Genomic DNA, 22,785 nt, shown 5'->3' with positions numbered 1-22,785 from the left:
GCGATAGATCCAATATGGAGTCAGGCTTGTTCTTCTCTGTTGTATTTGGACTTGATTTTAATGTGATGAGGCCCTCTTTGGATAGTTTTATGCAGATTAATGATATGATCTGATTTTTATTTAAAACAAATAAACAAAAATCATACGCCAGTGTTGCCCAGATATGAGAAAGCACAGGCTTTTATTCCGCCTTGTGCAGAGTTTTTTTTTTTTCCTTGAAAATCCACTAATTCTGTTAACCAGACTTTGTTCCACTCATCTTTCCTCCTTTGCTCTTCTGTTCTTGCTTCTACTACATTACATTGTTAGGAATTTGAGCTTTGAAATCAGGCAAACACGTGTTTAAATCCTGACTCCACCACTTGTGAGCAGAATAATGTTAGAAAAGTGACTTTATTCTCAGAGCCACAGTTTCCACACCTGTAAAATGGGAGTGCTGACGGTATCTAGCATAGATTTGCTATAATACATAAATAAAATGTATCTTGTTACATACAGCATTTACTATAATGCCTGGCACCTGGGAAACATTCCATGAATATTAGCTATTGTGATTACAGTTGTACCAAGTGAAAATTGTAGCTTTGGCACATGAAAAAAACAGAACAAAAGATAGCCCTTACTCAGAAGTTCTGAATAGTGTGACACAAACCTGTGTGCGTGTGTATGTGTGTGTCTTAAATATGTGATAGAAATCTGATGAAGCAGTTTGTTTTAACTGAGAATACTTGGTGCTTGGAAAAAGCATTCTTGAAACTTCTCTGGCCCAGGTTCTTAGATTTCTGAAGATAAATTAATTCATATAATTACTATTTTAAAAGTCCTTCCAGAGCACCCAAATTTAGAGGTTAAACCATTGGAATAATTCCTTTCCTTATGCTTCTATTTAGAAAATTAAATAGTAATTGTAGTAATAATATATAAATATAACAAAACAACTAATAGTTATTAACTATCCACCACGTACCCGCCTATGTTAAGCACCATGTAGGAAGTATTTCATTTAATCCTCACTCTTTGAAGAAGACCCTTATTTTCTTGTCCATTTTATAAGAAAATTGAGGCATAGAGATATAAAGTAACTTGTCCAGGGCACATATTTAATATTTTAGAGGTTAAACCCAGGTCCCTCTGATCCACAATCTAAGTACTTAACAATTACGCTAAGATGCCATTCATCTCCATCACATGTCTAGATAAAATGGCTTTCTTAGGGCTTCCCTGGTGGCGCAGTGGTTAGGAATCCGCCTGCCAATGCAGGGGACGTGGGTTTGAGCCCTGGTGCGGGAAGATCCCACATGCTGCGGAGCAACTAAGCCCGTGTGCCGCAACTACTGAGCCTGCGCTCTAGAGCCCACGAGCCACAACTCCTGAGCCCGCATGCTTCAACTACTGAAGCCCACACGCCTAGAGCCTGTGCTCTGCAGTGAGAGAGGCCACCACAGTGAGAAGCCTGTGCACCGCAGAGAGGAGTGGCCCCTGCTCACCACAACTAGAGAAAGCCCGCGCGCAGCAACGAAGACCCAACGCAGCCAAAAAATAATTAAAAAAAAAAAAGACTTTCTTAAAACACACACACACACACACACACACACACACCCCAAAATGTATTTTCTGCATTAAGGAGATCAAAATTTTCAACTCTCCTAAATATTTGGGAGCTACCATTTACATTCTTACTCGATTTCTTTTTATCTTCCTTAAACTCTTACACATTTTTTTCATGGAAAGTAAAATCTCTTTGGTATGTCATCTGTTTGTCTGCTTTAAGAGAAAACTTTTTATTGAAACCAGATTCCAGATGGGCTTCTCCCAAGATTTTTCATAGGAACAGAAAGCTTAGTTCCAGTCATCTAGAAGGAACTTTTTATTCTTTCCATAATAATGTGAGGAAGGCTTGTAAATTATCCCCATCTTTGCAAGAATATAAGACCTGGAACTCCAATGGGTTTTCTTCCTACTCATTCACACAGATTGGGGGTGTGTGTGTGTGTGTGTGTGTTAATGCTTCCGAACATAATGTATTTGTTTTTTAATGCTTATCTAAGGTCTCAAATGACTGTAATCTCTTTGCCCACTTGGATTTTTTTCCTTCACTTTTACTGAGAAAACAAAGTGTTGGCGGGTATTTTTTTGTTTCTATCCAGCTTCTTAGAGCTCACTTTCTCCCATTTCATTTTCCTTCCCCTCCTCCATCCCATATTAAATGCCTCCTAGACATATTTGAAGAGCCCGGAGACCACTTCTCAAGGAGAGGATTGATTGCTATTAATTAACAGGTGAAATAGGTACTGACCAATTCCCTGAAATTCCCTGCAAGTCACTGAGTATGTACTTAATTTGAACTGGCGTAAGTGAAAAAAAAAAACAAAAAACTTGCTGGCTCTGGCTATGTAATTGTAAACCAGCTTCAGGGACAGCTGGATCCAGGTGTCCAAATGCTCCCATGGACCTCTTGGCTCTGCTTTCATCTATGTTAGCTCTCAGGCAAGCACTCTGAAAGGTGACAGCCAAGGCCACCAGCTCCAGTTGTACCTCCTACTGGTTTGCCAACCCAAGCACAGAGATTTGTAACTCTGTTCTAGTAGGTTCAGCAAAAGTCGCAAGACTGGTTTTTGTTAGTGTAGCTTAGGTCATGTGCCCACCTAGGAGGTGAGCATTTTAGCAAGGGAAATAGAAGCTCCAGATGATGGACTTGGATATGCACCCACCCAAGTTTGGGGGACAGAGCTTCATGGAAATGCGTTGCCCCATCTAAGAGGTCCTAGTTCTTACAAGTTATCAAAAATACTTTACCCGTTCTCTGATATCAAGAGCTATGGTTTGTATCTGCTGTAACTCTTCATGCACTGAAGTCTAGTTTAGATACCTGGATGTAAGGGATGGATCCACTGTTGAAGCAATATATTGGCACTTTTTTGGAAGTCTGTCCATGGGAAGATTCTTTTCAAAGACTTTTTCTCTGACTGTAACACTCTTACTTACCACTAGCTCCTTGTTTTCCCACCAGAGAGTAGGGAAGACTAGAGGAGATCAGTTGATGTTCTTGGCATTTTGAAAAGCCCTTCCTTGTTTTGAATCTTCATCTCCTCCTTTTTTGTCAACTGCTTCCCCTTCTCCTGGCATGGAGCATCCCCACAATTCATTTATATTCACTCTGACAGTTCAACTGCCTGAGTTGCTTATTTGGCATCTTGACACATCCATCCATCACTTCTTTATTCCCACTCTCTCCCTCCCTCTTCCCTTCTGAGTATAATAGTTACCACAATTATGAATTCCAGGACCACAAGAAAAATGGTTAAGAAGAGCCAAAGGATATATCCAATGTTCCTAAAGGGTCTGAGTTTATGAGGAGCCCCTAGTGCTTGTCACTGGCCTTCAGTACCATTTCTTCTCTGCTCCTCAAAGCTTAAAGAGGAGACCACCACTCTGCACAGGAATCCAGAGCCCTCTCTCCATCTCTCCCTCCCTCTCTCTCTCCTTTACTGTTTGTTCTTGACTTTAGACACTGTGAGATACTAGAGTTTGGCAAAAATAATTGCTAATGGATGTGTGTATTTCTCACTACCTATGAGCAATATGAGATGAGCTGAATAAACCTCGGTTCTCTTCTTTCTCTTTCTGTCATCCTGCAAACAGATGTTAAGAAGTGGTTGACGACAAACTACACAGTCACAGTATCTGTCAGTTACTAAGCAGCTACTACAGAAAAGGCGGGATTCTTGATCCTTTGCATGAGTTTTCTCCTTTAAACATCAGAACAACCCTGCAAGGGAGCTTCTATTTTTCCCATTTTACAAATGAGAAAATTCAAAGAGTTTTAGTGACCTGCCCAAGGTCACACAGCTTATCGGTGGAGAATCTTGATCTTTAGCTGTGATTTCCAATTTTGTAGTGTATCTTTTTTCCTTAATATTGCACTGCTTTAGAAAAGGGCCCTCGAAAAGGATGCAGTTCAGTTAGGTCGATGCAGAGTTCAAAACAGAAACAGGTGGATTCTGGAAGCAGCACCCCTCCCTGGAGGGGGCAGAACCTGCACCCACAGTCTTGCACAGGTAACGCTACACTCTGCCTCCATGCGGCCCAAGGTCTAATCCACTTTCCTGTGTCGACATCTGAACTTCCAGACTTCACAGTGGAAACTTTCTAGAATATAAGATAGAGAGAGCATGAACTTTGGAGTCAGATTTCTGCCCATAACCAGATTCTGCTTGTTGGCCAGCTGTGGGAAGGTGGATCAACCTCTCTGGCTGTCCATCTTCTCACTCATGAATAATGACAATAACTAACGTTCATAACATTCATTGAGCATTTACTATATTCCAGGCACTGTTTGATGTGCTTTAAAAATATTAAGTCATGGAATCTTCATGACAAAATTATGGGTGTAGGTTCTACTATTTGCCTCATTTTACCAGAAAATTGAGGCACAGAAAAGTTAAGTAACTCAGATTCAAATTGATAGTCTGGCTCAGTGGTTCTCGAATGTGAGTTTTGCCCCCAGGGGACATTTGGCAACTTCCGGAGACATTTCTGGTTGTCACCACTAGAGGATGCTATGGGCATCTGGTGGGTAGAGGCCAGGGATGCTGCCGTACACCCTGCAAGGCACAAGGTGGACCCTGGAACAAAGAATGATACGGCCCCAAACAGCAATAAGTCCCGAGGCTGGGAAACTTGTTCTCCTAACCCCATAACTGCTGTCCTGCCTCCCAGGTGAAATCATGATAATTAGCTTCTCACAGGATTCCCACGGAGATAAAGAAGATAATTCATGTGTCACTAACACAGCACCTGGTGCATGCTTTCCAGTAACTTGGCTTTCCTCTTCCCTAATCTTCCATTCCTCTCTCCAGAGAAAAGCAGGGTCAGAAGACACCTCGATAGCTGACTTCTGCTCCGCAGAGGGACCCAGGCACAGCAGAGTCCCAGACTGCATCACAGCCTCTGTGTAGGAGACGTTGGGAGTCCATTAGCTATCCTTGAATTTCCTCGCTGGGCTGAATGACCGCTGTTGATGTTTGTGTTTACAGTTGATTTGGAAACAAGTGTCCAGGAGGATAATGTGGCCACTTCTTCCCCCAAGACAATGGAGATAAGCGCTGTTGCGGATGCCAACGGGAAGAATCTTGGGAAGGAGGCCAAACCCCAGACACCAGCTGCTAAATCTCGTTTTTTCTTGACACTCTCTCGGCCTGTACCAGGACGTACCGGAGACCAAGCCACGGATTCATCCACTGGACCAGTGAAGCTTGATGTCAGCTCCGATAAAGCTCTAGGGAACAAAGACCCGAGTGAGCCCATGGCGCTTCCGGTGGCAGCTGCACTGGGTTGCGACCCAGATAAAACCCCCGTGCAGACCCCGGCCCAAGCCGAGGGGCCCTCTGCCACTTGGGGACCAGAGTCTCGTCTATCTGAGTCCGGAGGGGTAGCCCCCTCCAAGCCCAAGGACTCCAGCTTCTTTGACAGACTCTTCAAACTGGACAAGGGACGGGACAAGGCCCTCGTGGACCGCCAACAGGAAGCCAAGAGTGCAGAGCATCACCACCCCACCGCCGAAACTCCTGAATTCTCCACGCAGTCGGACGATGCCCCTGCAGAGAGGGTAAGACAATCCGTTTTGTTCTTAATGCAGGCTCGGGGGGCACTTGTGGGGCAAGACGATTGCACGTGTGTTGCTGTGCCATCACGGAGGGGTCCTGACAAGGTCTCAAGCCGCGGATCCCTCTAGAACCAGCAGCACATTGCAGCGCGGTGCTCGCCAGGGTTTCTGCGGGGCAGAAACATCTGTTGGAAGAACAACAACAGCTGTGGCATCTATTTCACGTAAAAGAAAAGAGGAGGTGAGTCACATACAGATGAATCTGTCCTTCCATTTATCAAAGGCAGAGGTGGACAGGTTGCATTTATGATCAAATGGAGTCTGGAGGGAAAAGCATTAGCAGAATAAAAACGGTTCCTAGAAGACTTAAATACCTGCCGTCTCAGTAGCTGGTTTCATATACAGAATGTTTATGGGCTTTTGTTGGAATGCAGTTCACTTCTTCCGTTTAATAGCTTGGACTGATCTTTAACTATCTTTTGCACTAAAGGGTGCGTTTCAAGAAAGAGCTTTTACAGCTCTGGGCAGACTCTTTTATGTACAAATTATTTTTCAACACGCTGGAGTAATACCTTTGTAAAAAATGAGATTTTTTTTTTTTTTTAAAGGAGGCATCTGAACCGGTTGCTTTCTTTCCTGCGCAAAGAAAGGCAAGTCCTTTTGATCTTAAAAAGAGCGTTTGATTTTAACCTTGAGAGTTTGTTTGTATTGGGGACCAAGAAAAGAACTCCTTGAATGAAGAAGGAAATAAAAGTAGATACATTGTATTTTAAGGCACTTATTCCCTTAGTTAATGGATTTAAACAACAGGATTTTTCAAAATTTGGGAGTAAAGTGCCTCTACTCGAGCTTAGACCCAGGAAAAAATTAACTGGGTTGTTTTTTATTACATGTTCGTGTATCGTTGCTGTCAATATATTTGTCTTCATGACAACCAGCTTCCCTGCCAAGTTGCTAATGATAACACTGGCTGTCATTTATTTAGCCTTTACGATGTGCCAGGCTCTGTTCTAAGCACTGTCCAGATATTACTTTCCTTCAGGAAAATGAGTATCACATTAATCTGAGGTTTTAATGTATCCAGGACACTGTCAAAAATTATACTGTAAATATTAGACACCAACTGAAAATTCTGGACTGTTAGAATTGAGGCACAGATGATGAGGCTCGTATGTTTAGGCTCATGCTATCAGCATTCTTGTCATTTCTGTAAATTTTTACTCTAAGAACTGATTCTTGTATCTTCTTTCAAAAGTTAGAAAAATTGCCCTTTAAACGCCCACTTCCCCAAATGCAGCAGTTCAGGAGCCAATTGAATAGCTTTCTGTTTAATTCAAAGTGAGTCTTCAAATGTATGCTGGCGTCACATCTTTACTGAGGGTGACGCTGCCAGGTGCAGGTGAAGCACGGCCACAGTGGTGGACAGGACAGGGTCCCGGTGCTCAGGGAGTTTTTGGTCTAGAGAGAGAAGAGGTACAAAAACCTCACAGTTACAATGCAAGGTGCCCAGTGCTCTGGTGGGGAAGGCCAAGTGTTGGAGAGGATGTCCAGACACAAGGAGAATTAGCCTACCTGGCCCAGGGAACCTTCCATCAAATGTATAAACCTGGAGCCGCAAAGATCCTTGTCTTGGGGCTATAAACTGGTCATCAATATTCATGAATATTTGAGAAGCTATTTACTACTTTACTTTGAGTGGGGAAACTCTTGTTGCCTTCTTGTTATTGGTCATGGGCTACTAAGGCCATGCTGAGTTTTTGAATAGTCACATGTTTCATTTTCATGGGCATCCAAAGCCAGCCCATTGCTTGAGTTAGGAAAAGACTGAGTTATTTATGGAAAGAGAATGAAGGACTGAGCTTTCCCCGTCTTGGGATAGGTGTCTGTGATGCATCCAACTCTCCATCCTAATTAAGTAAACCCGTTCAGCCTCCGATAACTGACCCTTGAAAGTATTTAACCTTAAAAACTTAATGTGATCCATCCATTCCTATCCTAAGAAGAGCGCAGAAAGGTTTAGAATTGTGCTTTATCAACTCAGTGTTTTTTTAATTGAGTGCTCTGGGGCAGCACCTCAACTGGAGTGGAATGAGTTCCAGAATGAGATTAGGTTCAGAAGATGGGGTCTGTGTTGGGAACATGGAAGGTATTTAATATAGTCAAGCCTGAAGTTATAGTAACCTCAGAAAATCTAAAAATTGTCACTTATCTTCCTTTTGGAATAAGTGAATTTGTTTCCCTAGATTCACCCATGAAATTTGCATCTGTGTTTGTTCCACTACAAGTTTCCATTTTTGGTTGGTTGTATCATTGGAATTTGAAATATGGAGTGCTCACTCTGCCCTACGTGCTTATAAAACATGGAAAAGTTATGAAATAGCCACTCATTTCTCCTCCAGTCTGTAAACTTGTGGATATTCAAATACATACATCTGTAAAGGTTTTTAACAGCCACAGCCTTCTGATTGTTAAGATTTCTGTTCTGATCCCTGGCTGCACAGTCTGTATTTTGGGGAAAAATCAATTGTCCTGGAAGTGTAATGAAAGGGTCCAGCCCTCAGAAAGTAACAGGAATAAAACTTCTCAATCAATGGCTTTCTTGGTGGGAGTAGCACATTATGCATAAGTGGCCGTCAATGTATCGATTGAGAATTCTTAGGGTAAATTATGCCTTCGGCTCAGCGGTGTCAGCTGTCTCTCCTCTCCCACCCACTCAGTCCTCCCCCGCCACCACCCGGTTTCACTGTGTGTCTCTTACTGGATTGGAATTCCAACCACAAACCCACAGAGCCGTGAATTGGGAGAAAGATGCCACCATTTCATTCTGGGGGAAACACACAAATCTTCTGTGTTTTCAGAACGACAATCTTATTTTTGTGCCTTATAAAACTACATTCAGAGCATAGCATAATTAAAACAAGGCCAGAATTCATGAACAAATGAAGCATTTACTACATAGGCCAAAGAAAAGATAAATTATATGCCTGAAAGGTTTCACTGAGCTGTGATTCACACAAACCAATGTGTTGGCAGGGATGAGGTGGGTTTTTTGTAATTTTTCTCTCACCCCAACAATTGAACCAGAATTATAAATACGCATTTAACAGATTCAGCCCTCTCAAAATTGATCGCATCGTGAAAACTTGATCTTTAGTGGGTAAAAAAAAAAGCAACACTAAATTTCTATTGTCACTGGTTAATTCCAGAAGTGTCTTTATGTTGGGGGTACGGGTGCTTTAAGTGTTGCCAAGCACAGATTCAGGAGATTTAAACAAGAATATCCCTTTTCTTTTAAAAGTTTAATTAAATTCTGTGTTATTTAAACACCAACCTTGTGCAAGGCACTTAAAAGATAAATTATGGTCCTAGACCTTCAAAGATCATGTGATCTAGTAAGGGGCACACTATTTTTTTTTAAATCGTATGGTATTTGTTTTCAATTCACTCTTTTTTCAAATTAATTAATTAATTTGTTTATTTTATTTTGGGCTGTGTTGGGTCTTAGTTGCTGCGCGCGGGCTTTCTCTAGTTGCAGCGAGCGGGGGCTACTCTTTGTTGCAGTGCGCGGCCTTCTCATTGTGGTGGCTTCTCTTGTTGTGGAGCACGGGCTCTAGGCGCGTGGGCTTCAGTAGTTGTGGCTCTCGGGCTCAGTAGTTGTGGCTCGTGGGCTCTAGTGCTCAGGCTCAGTAGTTGTGGCGCACGGGCTTCGTTGCTCCGCGGCAGGTGGGATCTTCCCGGACCAGGGCTCGAACCCGTGTCCCCTGCACCGGCAAGCGGATTCTTAACCACTGTGCCACCAGGGAAGTCCCGAGACACACATTTTTAAGGGAGGTTGTGATAAGTGCATTGATCCTGAAATTCATTCAGGCTACGGATTTTTAGAGAAGTACTCAGTGTTTTGCTTCCTCCTCTTCTTTTCTCCCTTGAACACATGCCATTCAGGCTTTGTCCTCCATAAAACCTGCTCTTGTCAAAGCTGCCACGATGTCACACCTCCCGCCTCACCTCAGCTGCCAAACTGAGTACATCTCCATCCTTATCCTACCCTACTTGCGGGTCACACCTGACACAGCCCACCATCCCCTCCTTCTTGAAGCAGCATCCTCACTTGGTTTGCAGGCTCCCCACCTCCCTGGCTGCTCTTCCTTAATCTCTCGTGCTAAGTCTTACCCTCTAAACATCGGAGTCCCCATCGTTCAGTTCTTGGATGTCTTCGTCTTTAACTACACTTCCTTCCTTCCTTGGAGATCTCCCCCAGTCCCAAGGGTTAAATATAGCCATCTGCTGACAAGTCCCAGATTGATGTCTCTAGCCTAGATCTACCCCTGAAGTCCAGACTTGAGTATCTAGCTGCCTCTGGTACCTGTCTACTTGGATTTCTACACCGCTGTTTGAATGTTTGCTGGACATCTGGACCTCGATAGGTCCAAAACTGAACTCTTCATTCACACTCAACACCACCACCACTGACAACATACCCACTTGTTTAATCCACAAGCTTCTCATCTCAGTTACTGGCAACTCCATCCTACCACTGCTCTTTAGTGGTAGAACTGGAATGAAAGAACCAAGATCTCTACAGTCCTTTTCTACATGGTATAAAGTAGTGAATTAGAACATAAGCATTGAAGTCAAGTAGCCTAGGTTTCAACTCTGTGTCTGTCACCTACTGGCTGTGTGACCTTGGGCAAGTTACTTAACCACTCTGAGCCTCAGTTTCTTCATCTGTAAAATGGGGATAATAATAATATCAAGCACATTTTCACATTATTCACACTTCTGAAAATTAAATAAGTCATGTAAAGTACTTAACACAGAGCTATTGCATTTTGAGAAATATTATCAGTATCACGGTTTTTCTCCCTCTTACTTCACATTTTAGTCTTTTTACCCTTCCCCTCCATAGTCTTCAACCAAAACCTGCAGAGACAGCACAATTGAATCTAATTTGAAAGCTACATAACCAAAGGCATAAGTCCTAATTTGGGTTAAAAAAAAAGATGCTGGAGTTGTAAAATTATTTTTAGAAATAATAGAATTTATTCTATACCCATACCTGCAAGCCCCATTTTCTTTGTCTGACATTCAAGGGTCTCTATAAGCTTTCCTTTGTCTGTTTGTCTAACTGTATTTTCCCCTATTCCTCTAAATTTATCTGGTCAAAATGGCCAACATATGACCTGTGCAGATGCCATCTGCTCCCCAGGATTTTCTCTACCTGTATCTCCTTCTCTCTCTGTTTATCAGAAATCTGCTTCACCTTCAAGTGCCAAGTTCTCCATGAAGCTGACCAGATGTCCCCACTCCTGGTTGGTTTCTGATGACGTGAATCCCTCTAGTGTTTCTTTTCTTTTTTTTTGGTATTCTATATGTTAAGTGAAATTCTGTGATAAAATCACTTTGAAGGAATCATCTCACTGAAACATCAAAACTTACAAGGGAATTTTTGTATCTTTACCATTTTACAGATGAAGAAATCAAAGCTTTAGAGAAATCAAGTCACTCACTCCAAGTTACACAGCTAAAAAAGAATATGTGTCCGTCTCCAAAGCCCATACTTCTCATGCTCGATATTATGTTTTTACCAATTATTTGAAACTGCAATAACGTTGCAACTATGAAAAATTAAATAATGATGTGAGGAAGTGCTTTTAAAAATTTTAGTACATGCAATATTGGAGATATCAAGTTAATCTCAAATCAAAAAGAAAAAAAATCCCCTCATTCCAGCATTTGAAGGCCAAGTGAATTACAAGGTGTGTTTTTTATTTCATCCTGTTTACCTGTGACCAGAAGGCCATGACATTTCAACAGGTAGAGAGAACTATCCACCCAAAAGTGTTTGTCAGTAAAGAGGGAAAACCTGTCTTAAATTATACAGGTTATGGAGTAAGCAAGGTTTTCAGCTATAACGCTATAATTTTTATGAACTTTATAAATTAGCACTAAGAAACATTTGATGTGAAACATTTACTGTAGCAGAGGTGCAAGTGTTAGGAGCCTGATTGACACAGGAATGAGTTCAGATTTTACCACTTACTAGCCGTGTGGTAGAGTCAAATAACAATTGCCCCAGTTTTTAATAATTGGTTATTCCTTGGCTGTGTAGTAAGCATTTGTCACACCTTAATGGCTTTGATTCTTATAACAACACAACAAGGTAGATATTTTTATTGCCATTTAACAAATGAGGAAGCCAGGGCTCAGAGAAGTTAAGTTACTGGCTCAAGGCCACACAGCTAAATTAGTGGCAGAACTGGAATCAAGATCTGGCAGTGACCAAAGCCTGTTACACTCACTCATTTCAAAACCTTGTGTTTTCATTCACAAGAGGAAGATACTGCCTGCCCTAGACGCTATTGCAAGGACAGAGATGACATGGGCAGTCAGTAATAATAATGCTAAATGAAATAGTATATTTTCTAAATTGTCAGAAACTTAGAAATAAAGAATAATGAAATAGAGCAAATGGTCTTCCAGTATGATGGAGTTTGGATAGTATATCATCTATGGTACCTTTGGTTGCAAGTAAAGAAAAAAAAAACTCAATCAGTAGTGGCTTCGTTAATGAAAGGAAATGTACTATTTCTTGTACATAATAAGAATTCGAGAAGTGGGTTGTTTAGTCTGGTTCAGCATCTTCACAGCCCCAGAATGCATCAGTCTTCAGTGCCCTCTGTGTATTGGCTTGGTTCACAGGCTTGATCCCTTGTGGTTTTTCTTTTTCTTTCTTTTTTATTTTTTGTGGTATAGTTGATGTACAATATTATATAAGTTTCGGGTGTACAAGACAGTGATTCACAATTTTTAAAGGTTATACTCCATTTATAGTTATTGTAAAATATTGGCTTTGTGGTTTTAAGAAGGTTGCCATAGTTCCAAGCAGTGTATAGAGTCATAATGTTCTATCAAACAAAATAGGAGTTTCCTAAAATTTACTCATTGGTGAAACAAAGTCACATATCTGGGTGGAGGTACAATGGGGGGGTTGGAAAGTTTCTTCAGTAGAAAGCAGGCTCTGCCCTCAAAGAAGATATGTCACAGATAGAAACCAGATATATTATTTTCTATCCAACTTTATGTGAGAAAAACATTAAGTGGATGGAGCTGCTAAAGGCTACTGCAGTATCCCCCTATGGTAATTTATTTAAATAAATAGCTCTTTTTTTTTTTTTTTTTTTTTTTTTGTGGTACGCGGGCCTCTCGCTGTTGTGGCCTCTCCCGTTGCGTGGAGCACAGGCTCCGGACGTGCAGGCTCAGCGGCCATGGCTCATGGGCCCAGCCACTCCGCGGCATGTGGGATCTTCGCAGACCAGGGCACGAGCCCGCGTCCCCTGCATCGGCAGGCGGACTCTCAACCACTGCGCCACCAGGGAAGCCCAATAAATAGCTCTTTAACTTGACTATGATCCACAGTAAGAAATAGATTTTACATCTTGATGTGATACATGTGCATGTACATGAAACAAAGAATTCACCAAATAGTAGTATTCTTACCGCACGTAACACAGGCTGGTATTTTCTATTCTTTCCAGTCTATTTCATTTGATGGTTTCAGTGCTTGTTTTGATCCATTAAATTATGTTCCAGTCCACCCGTAGTCACAATCTGAAGTTTGAAAAACTCTTTTCTACCACCATCACCCTTTTCACATAGGGAGACAGTGATCTTGAGGGATGTGACTGTTTCTTATGCAACTGGGTGTCCCCAGTGCACCCTGCCTGGCACACCCTGGCAGGCAGTAATGTTCGTTAGATGAACTTGACAAGGATGAAGGTGGTACGTACACATCATGTTACAATTTTTCAAAGAATGTTAGAATATATTATTGCAATCTCATTATCACCTCTGCCTAACACAACTTTAAATAAAAATGATTTCGAAATACATGTACGCTATAGATGTTTTCTCATAGATAAACTATGTAGAATCATGAATCTCTACTATTTATTTGGTATTTTTCATTCAGCCTTTAACATGTTAGGGTGTTAATCATCACCGTTGAGTATCAAGTGAATTGTGTTTTGCAGTGAATTTGCAAAATAAATTTTGAGTTTACTCTCCCTTTGGCATTATCCAGTCTGATTCTCTCCTTCCAAGGTTATAATAACAGTCCTGATTTATTGAGCATTTACTGACTCGCAGAGGAGTGCAGTAACTTGCATAAGATAAAGTGGCTAGAAAGCGGCAGAGCTGGAATTTGTCACCTACAGGCTTAGTCACTGTGCCTGTGAGTTTAAAAAGAGGGAACGTTTAGAACCTTTGGAAACATATCTTTTTAAAACTCCTGAAGCTAGTATTTCCCAAACTGACATTCTGTGGACTCAGCAGTCCAGTGAGATCAGCCTAGAAATAGGGTGCCACTGTCAAATAGTTTCAGAAAATAGTACTTGCTTTATACTCTCCTGAAGATTCACAGTGATGCCAGCCTACTAAAGCCTCTGAAAAGTCCTGCAGCAGAAGCACACCTGCTTCACTTTAACTGCTTCTCAGACTCAATTATCCATAGAACAGTTGCATCTTCCAAGGAATAGTTCTTCTAGGAAATGCTGAGCTACGCATGTAGACCAAAGTTGGAAAATGGGCTCTTGTAGGATGCATCATGCCACAGATGGGTTTTATTTGACCTACACAGCGTCTTAAATAATATTTTAATTAAGTGATAACATTTTGAAATTGACAAAGTTCACAATAGTTTTAAATTATGAGATTTCAATAGAATTCCGTATTTCAGAAATTTCTGAAAAATGGGAAGTTTCATCCTATATTCCCAGGTGGGATGTCAGTTGTGACTGCCCCTCGAGATGGGGCATTCACTCCCCAGTTCACCCAAGTCCCCACCCCTCCCTGTTGGTTCCTGAGAGTACAGCGTGTGAGTTGTCCTTCACTATAACGCTTGCACTGTTATTTTCTTGTGGTAGAGTTGAGAGTAATTCCATCAGAGACCACTTTGCATCCTTCATAGCACATAAGGCAATTTGAAGCAATTTAGGTGACCATCTGGCTAATAAACTATAAATCCAGCCCAAGAGTCAGTTTGTCGGCAGGTGTTGAACAGTAAATGGGAGGCATTGATACTTTAATTTATTCATTCAACAAACATCTGAGTGCTTGCTTTGGGCCAGGAATGATTTTAGGATGGATAGAATGATGTACCTCATGGGAGCTTTCATTCTAGTGGAAAGACCAGCAATAGACATGAAAATAAATACACAAAGAGTTCCAGTGTATTAAAAGGGTTACAAATGAAATAAACAGAGTTTTGAGAAAGCAGAGAAGAGAAGGGGCTGGTAATTAGGATTGGGTAGGGGGTAGGGTCAGGAAGGATTTGGTCTCATGTAAAACTTCAGGAAAAAGGATGTGACTTTTCTTTTTTCTGCATAAGGCCAAACCATTCTTAGAAAATCTGCAGCTTAATTTTGGCAGCATTCAAAACAGTTTTCTCACTCCTGGGAAGTGTTTGTTAAACAGATGACAAACTCGTTCTAGACTGTGGGTTATTTGCTTTTGTATTTTGAAGTGGTTTTTTTGATGTTGGATATTTTTTTCTCTAATAAATGTAAATTGTCATTATCAGTCTGGAGGTTGCACATGTTGGAACTGATCATAGAACAGAAGAATCTACCACAGATTCTTTTTTTGCCTGATGTGAAGTGGGAATCACTCTCCACCCACCCTTTGCCCACAGTAAATGTATTTTTCAATTTTATATCATATATAATGGACTCTATTTAAGAGTGTGCCAGGGCTTCCCTGGTGGCGCAGTTGTTAAGAATCCGCCTGCCAATGCAGGGGACACGGGTTTGAGCCCTGGTCCGGGAGGATCCCACATGCCGTGGAGCAACTAGGCCTGTGCGCCACAACTACTGAGCCGGCGTGCCACAACTAGAAGCCACCGCAGTGAGAAGCCCGCACACTGCGCAGCAAGGAAGACCCAATGCAACCAAAAATAAATAAATTAAAAAAAAAAGTGTGCCAACTTATGTGTTCTTAGGAATATCCTCAAAGTAATTACTGTTGCCAAAAACAGAAGCAAGGAAAGAACATTGTATTGCTTAATCCTCGACCCACATTTCACTTGCCATTGGAAATCAAGTTGACAAATTCACTTACCCCTCAAGCAGAGGAGTTACTGAGACAGAAAATGGAAAACCCTTATTTATAGGAAGAAAGTGTGAATTGCTTTCTCTGATAGATTTCTTTCCACTCTCCACCTATGACTACAATGAACAACTGGTTTATTTAATCTTTTAACTAAAACATCTCTGCATCCGTCAATATCATGGGCTAATGAGGCTCTACCATGTCAAGGTGCTATGTTACACTTCTGCCACCAAGATAGAATATGAGTTTTTAACATCCTGAGGTTATGTCTACAGAGTATTAAAACAGGTGGTGATCTTATGATTTTTAATAAAGAGCATCATACTGGATAATTGGTCCAACCTCGCTTGATTCAGTTAGTATAAGCAGCTAAAATGAACAGTTGCCTCTCTCTCCTCCCAAAAAGAGGAGAGAAAAATAGGTAGGTGGAGCATTTTTAGATCTGTGTCATGCAGATTCCCCAATTAGAAAACATGCCAGAAGACAATATGAAAATCTGGATTTCATGTTTCAATATTTTTATGTTCTTTTTATTGCCCTCTGAAGTGTCTGATAATTTCTTAACTACCTGCATCACTAGGAAGTTTATTTCAACCGTGGCACTTTGGCAGTACACAATTTTAAAGCCTTAAGAAGGTTTGAAAAGGCAATTTGACATCTAGGAATTTATTGAGAAAATGGGCAACATTTTATCCACAAGCTTTTTTTTTTTTAAGTCTGGCATTGTCTGTAAGAGAAAAGTTGGGAAGATCTAAAAGATCTAATTGCAGGGTTTTTGTACTGATTGTGGTACACCCTTACACTGGACATCATAACAAAGATGACATAGAAATAGCAGTATTGACATGTGAAGATGGTTATAACATAATGTTAAATAAGAAAAGCAGGTTCTGGACTTCCCTGGTGGTCCAGTGGTTAAGCCTCTGTGCTTCCACTGCAGAGGGTGTGGGTTCCATCCCTGGTTGGGGAAGTTCCACATGCCATGTGGTGTGGCCAAAAAAAAAAAAAAAAAAAAAAGGAAAAAGCAGCTTTCAAAATAGTATATACAGAAAGGTCCCTTTTGGGTAAAAATCATATTTGCCTTGCCTGCCCACACATATTCATCCTTCCACCCAAAGAGGGGTGTGGAAAGAAAAATTGCGGATTGTTAGTAGTAGTTATTTTCTGTAACGGGATAATGGGTGCATGTTATATTTTTACTCTTTGCTCATCTAGATTTTCTCTTTTTTAGAAATAGAGCAAGTAAGCACTGAGTACTGCCTAAGTATAAGGAAAATACTACAATCTAGGTAATTTCCTGATTCCTCCACTAGATAGCGCTATGAAGCTTGCAGCATCCTGAACTGTATTAGAAACTGCAGTAGTAACAAGCGGTTTAACAGGTTATTTTCGCTCACGGTAATTCCGGAACTGTGCAGTCCAGAGCTTGTGTGGCAATTTCCTGCTCAGAAATAACACTGATTTTTAACACGTATAGCTCATGTGTATTTTGGAAAGAGGAATTTTGTCGTGGGTGGCAGTTTTCAAAGCCCTTTCGTAATTGGCACTTCTTAAGGTTGTGCTACTTGCGTTCTTTCCTAATTTTTGCTTAAAAGATGTGAGTGCATTTTTATCCGTTGATGTGCATTGGGCAGCTATAGTGGGAAAAAATAAAAATACAAAATTAGCTACCGGGGTAGACCTTCCTTCGGTGGTTTTGGGCTTTGTAGTAAAACAAAGTTTAAAACAAAAAAAGCCCAACTCTTTCGGAAATGTTGACGTTCCGTTAAATATTATTGGTAGACTTTGTTCTTAGAGTTCCTTCCTGCTTGTTTCAGTAATTTGCTTCCCCTTCTATGGAAATTGGAGGATAAATTTTTATTTTTAAGAATTAACCAAATCCCATTTTTCATCCCCAGTCTGACAATGGGTGTATGCAGGTGATGTGCTCCCAGAAGAAAAAAAGTAAAGACGTGATGTATGTCTAGAGAACATTGTTGCTGAGCAGATGATGCCCTTTGTGCCGCTGGGGCAACCAAGTGGGAGAGGAAACATAGCTCCTCCCTTTAATCCCAGACAGCCTGTGGATTGAATTTCCAACAGATGGAAAAGAGTAATGGGTTTCTGTACCAGTCAACATTTTTTTAGACAAATTTTCCTGTGTTAAACTGCCTGTTAGACACTGATTTCTCGGTACAAAGATTCAAAATGAAACCGGTATGCACAATCGGTGGGGACATCTAGATGAGGTAGACATTCATCACAAATAGTTCCAGACAAAGCTTTTTTTAGCCTTGATCGTCCTGCCTTCGCTTGTATTTTCACTTGGACAATGCAGACCTTGCTTAGAGAAAGACGAAAGCCAATTGACAATTTACAGTGGAAGGAAGGTACCAGAAGTTCCATATGCGTTTTATTATAGGCAATCAAATTAGGATGAGGCAGCACAATTTTTCAACATGACAAATTGTGATCACTTAACTAGTGTTCCTATCTGTTTGCCCTTGGAAGCCAACAGAAAGGAAAAAAATACAGGCCTCTTCCATATGGATGAAAAACAAGCTGACACCATGGACACCTGTTTGCTTAAAAAGAAGTTTCCAGATATTTCCTGGAGAACGCCTGTGTTTCTATCTAAAATTTCTGTTTGCTGAGAATGATCTGCAGGCCTCATAAGAATAGCACAGACGTATTTGTAGTGAAGGACAAAGCTCCTACAAATAACCCAATATTTAAGGCATAGGCCACAAACTGGTGGCCTTGGGCTGGATCGTCTTCCAAACTGCGTTGAGTGTGGCCCTCTGGATGTTTTTAAAATTTGGAATTAGTTGCCCACATTTTGTTTTAATTTTTAATAGATAATACATTCACATGGCTCAAAATAAGAAATTATGAAACGGTATACTTTTCTACCAATGCCACCCGCAATAGATAATCACTGTTTGTATTTTTAAATGAGTCTTTCTTGAGCATATATTAAGCAAAAGATAAGTATAAATTCACATTCCTTCTTTTTTAAGCAAATGGTAATATAATATACACTCTGTTCTATCCCATGCTTTTTTTTTCCAGTTAACACTACTTTCTATATCTGTACAGCTTCCTCATTTGTAACACTTGCATAGTTTTCCAATGAATGGTTGTACCATGATTTATTTACCCAGGACCTTATTAATGACATTTGGCAGGTTTCCAGACGTTTGCCATGACCTCATTGTAGTGAATAAGCTCGTGTATTTGTTATTTCACACTTATGTGAGTTGAGGTTTAAAACCAACTCTTAGGAGTGGAATCGCTTGGTAAAAGAATATATTCTTTTTTTTTTTTTTGCGGTACGCAGGCCTCTCACTGTTGTGGCCTCTCCCGTTGCGGAGCACAGGCTCCGGACGCGCAGGCTCAGCGGCCATGGCTCACGGGCCCAGCCGCAGGTGGACTCTCAACCATCGGCAGGTGGACTCTCAAGCACTGCGCCACCAGGGAAGCCCCTCTTTTTTAAATTTTAGTTGATAATGCCAAAATTTCAGCCCTGCATCAGGACTGAAATAGTATATACTTCAATCAGTAAAATATGAGGGCCATTGAAAAACATTTGGTCATTTCCAGTTTTCAGCCGTTACAATAAAGTTTTTATAAACGTTAATGTATGGGGTTTTGTGTGAATGTCAGTCTTCATTTCTCTGGGGGAAAAAAAAGCCAGGAGTGTAATTGCTAGGTTATATTGGAGTTGCATATTCAGGTTTTTAAGAAACCGCTAAACTTTTCCCGTTTGGCTGTACCGTTCTGCATTCCCGTCAGCAGAGTATGAGTGATCTAGTTGTTCTGCATCCTTGCCAGAATTTGAAACTGTCACTGTTTTTCACTTTACCCGTTCTGATAGGTGTGTGGTGACATCTTATTGTAGTTTTACTTTGCATTTCCCTAATGGCTAATGAAATTGAACATCTTTCGTTTGCTTATTTGCCATCTATATCTTTTTTTTTTTTTTTTTTTTTTGCGGTACGCGGGCCTCTCACTGCTGTGGCCTCTCCCGTTGCGGAGCACAGGCTCCGGATGCGCAGGCTCAGCGGCCATGGCTCACGGGCCCAGCCGCTCCACGGCATGTGGGATCTTCCCGGACCGGGGCAAGAACCCGTGTCCCCTTCATCGGCAGGCGGACTCTCAACTGCGCCACCAGGGGAGCCCGCCATCTATATCTTTTGTCCAGTGAAATGTCTCTTCATGTCTTTGCCATTCTCTAATTGGATTGCTTGAATTTTTTGTTTGTTTTACTGTTGAGCTTCGAGAATTCTTTATTTATTCTAGATTCTAGTCCTTTGTCAGATAAGTGGTTTGCAAATACTTTCTCCCCCTTTCTAGCTTTTTTTCCATTAAAAAAATGTATTTATTTATTTGGTTGCACTGGTTCTTAGTTGTGGCACGCGGGCTCCTTAATTGTGGCATGCAAACTCTTGGCTGCGGCGTGTGGGATCTAGTTCCCTGACCAGGGATTGAACCCGGGCCCCCTGGACTGGGAGCGCGGAGTCTTAACCACTACGCCACCAGGGAAGTCCCATTTTTTCCATTTTTTTAAATAGGATCTTTCACAAAGCAAAATCTTTTAATTTGGATGAAGACCAGTTCATCATTTTTTCCTTTTACGGATTATGCTTTTGATGTCAAGTCTAAGAACTCTTTGCTATAGATCCCAGAAATTTTCTCTTATTTTCTTCTAAAGGATTTTTGTTTTGTTTTGTTTTTTGTTTGTTTGTTTTTTGACCTTGCTGCACAGCATGTGAGATCTTAGTTCCCTGAACAGGGATTGAACCCGTGCGCCCTGCAGGGGAAGCACAGGGTCCTAACCACTGGACTACCAGGGAATTCCCCTGAAAGTTTTATACTTTACATTTTGTATTTAAGTCCTTGGTCCATTTTGAGTTAATTTTTGTATAAGGTATAAGGCTTAGATTGAAGTTCTTTTTTTTTTCCCGTCCCGTGCATGTCAAATTGTTCCAGCACCTTTTATTGAAAAGATGATCTTTCCTCTATTGAATTGCTTTTGCACCTTTCTCAGAAATCAGTTGGGCACATTTTGTGTGGGTCTATTTCTGGGTTCTCTCTTCTGGCCCAGTCAACTATGTGTCTATGCTTCTACCCACCAGTACCACACAGCCTTGCTTACTATAGCTAAATAACAAGGCTTGAAATCAGGAAGGCTGCTTCTTCCCACTTAATTCTTTTTTTTCAAAATTGCTTTAGATATTCTAATTCCTTTGACTTACAAATTTTAGAACAATCTCATCTATCTCTACAAAACATCTTGCTGGGATTTTGATAGGAATTGCATTAAACCTGTATATCACCTTGGGAGGATTGACATCTTTATTGTGTTGAGTCTTCCAGTTCAGGAACACTGTATGTCTCTCTGTTTATATGTTCTTTAATTCCTTTCATCAGTATTGTATAGTTTTCTGCATATAAGTCCTGTACATATTTTGTATTTCATTTTTGGTACAAGTATAAATGGTATTATTTTCTAACTTTATTGACATGTAACTGAAATATAATTTTTGTGTAAGTTTAAAGTGTACAACTTGATGATTTGATACACGTATATACTGCAAAATGATTACCACAGTAGGGTTAGTTAACAACTCCATCACCTCATATGATTTCCATCTCTTTCTTGTGATGAGGACATTTAAGATCTACTCTCTTAGAAACTTTCAAGTATATAATACAGTATTGTAAATTATAGTCACCATGCTGTATATTAGATTCCCCAGAACTTATTCATCTAATAAGTGGAAGTTGGTACCCTTTGACCGACATCTCCCCATTTCTCCCACCCCCCAGCCACTGGCAATCACTTTTCCATTCTCTATTTCTATGAGTTCAGCTTTTTAAAATTTCACATATAAGTGATATCATACAGTATTTGTCTTTCTCTGACATTTATCTCTTAGCATAATGCCCTCAAGGTCCATTCATGTTGTCACAAATGGCAGGATTATCTTCTTTTTTCACGGCTGAATAATATATATTATATACAGTCTTCTTTATCCATTTATCTGTAGACAGACACACTTGTTGTTTCCATATCTTGGCTATTGTGAATAATGCTGCAATGAACATGGGAGTAGAGACATCTCTTCAAGATTCTGCTTTCATTTTCTTTCCCACAAATGGGATTGTGGGATCATATAGTAGGCCTATTTTTAATTTTTTGAGGAACCCCACACTGTTTTCCATAGTGGCTGCAGCAGTTTAGGTTCCCACAAACAAAGCACGAGGGTCCCTTTTCCCCACATCCTCGCCAACATTGTTATCTCTCGTTGTGTGATGATAGCCATTTTGACAGGTGTGAGGTGATATTACATTGTGGTTTTTATTTGCATTTCTACGGTGTTTGGCTGGTGGAGAGCAGTTATTGCCTAAAAGCTTTCTGTCAAATGCTAGACTGGCCCTTTCCTGGCCCTTTGGTTCGAGCAGGCGTTTCGGGAGGGTTTGCCCATCGGTGTTTCCTGGTCATTGGCTTCTCCAACTCCAAGTCCAGGATATCTGCGGCTAAAGGAAAACCCAGGGAACTCACCACCATCTTGTTGTTGAGGTACCTAGCTGGCCTGCCTTCTCCTCTCCACCACTCGGAGTCCTTTTGTGTTTGTTTTCTACATAATGTCCAGGATTTTCCACTGTGTTTACTGGGAGGAATGAAGGAAAGTCTATATCCTCCTTCTTCCTGAAAGCAGAGTCTTACGTTCTTTTTTTTTTTATTTTTTTTTTATTTTTTATTTATTTATATATTTTGCGGTACGCGGGCCTCTCACTGCTGTGGCCTCTCCCGTTGCGGAGCACAGGCTCCGGACGCGCAGGCTCAGCGGCCATGGCTCACGGGCCCAGCCTCTCCGCGGCATGTGGGATCTTCCCGGACCGGGGCACGAACCCGTGTCCCCTGCATCGGCAGGCGGACTCCAACCACTGCGCCACCAGGGAAGCCCCTCAACTGCTTCTTCTGCTACGGGGGCTCCTTGCCCCATACTCCACCCCCAGCCCAGAAACCTTCCACCTAGAAAGCGCCTACTTTATAAGCTGCCGCCCAGCAGATTGAGAGGAAGCTCAGT

The 22,785-nt window shown here is 41.2% G+C and overlaps 1 protein-coding gene across 1 annotated transcript in view; it reads left to right on the top strand.

Annotated features, from left to right (window-relative positions):
* BCAS1 (brain enriched myelin associated protein 1) overlaps window positions 1-22,785 on the top strand; it is a gene marked incomplete at its 5' end in the record, with an annotated part of 96,303 nt that overhangs the window by 22,697 nt on the left and 50,821 nt on the right. Inside the window, one exon of the mRNA XM_082857356.1 lies at window positions 5,037-5,608. Coding sequence (XP_082713482.1) covers window positions 5,037-5,608 — 572 coding nt within the window. The remainder of the gene's footprint in view (window positions 1-5,036; window positions 5,609-22,785) is intronic.

The sequence above is a fragment of the Leucopleurus acutus genome, assembly GCF_964270905.1.
Source record: "Leucopleurus acutus genome assembly, chromosome: 16".
NCBI classification, from domain to species: domain Eukaryota; kingdom Metazoa; phylum Chordata; class Mammalia; order Artiodactyla; family Delphinidae; genus Leucopleurus; species Leucopleurus acutus.
Note: the sequence above shows the minus strand (reverse complement) of the source record. Positions and strands in the feature narration are given on the sequence as shown.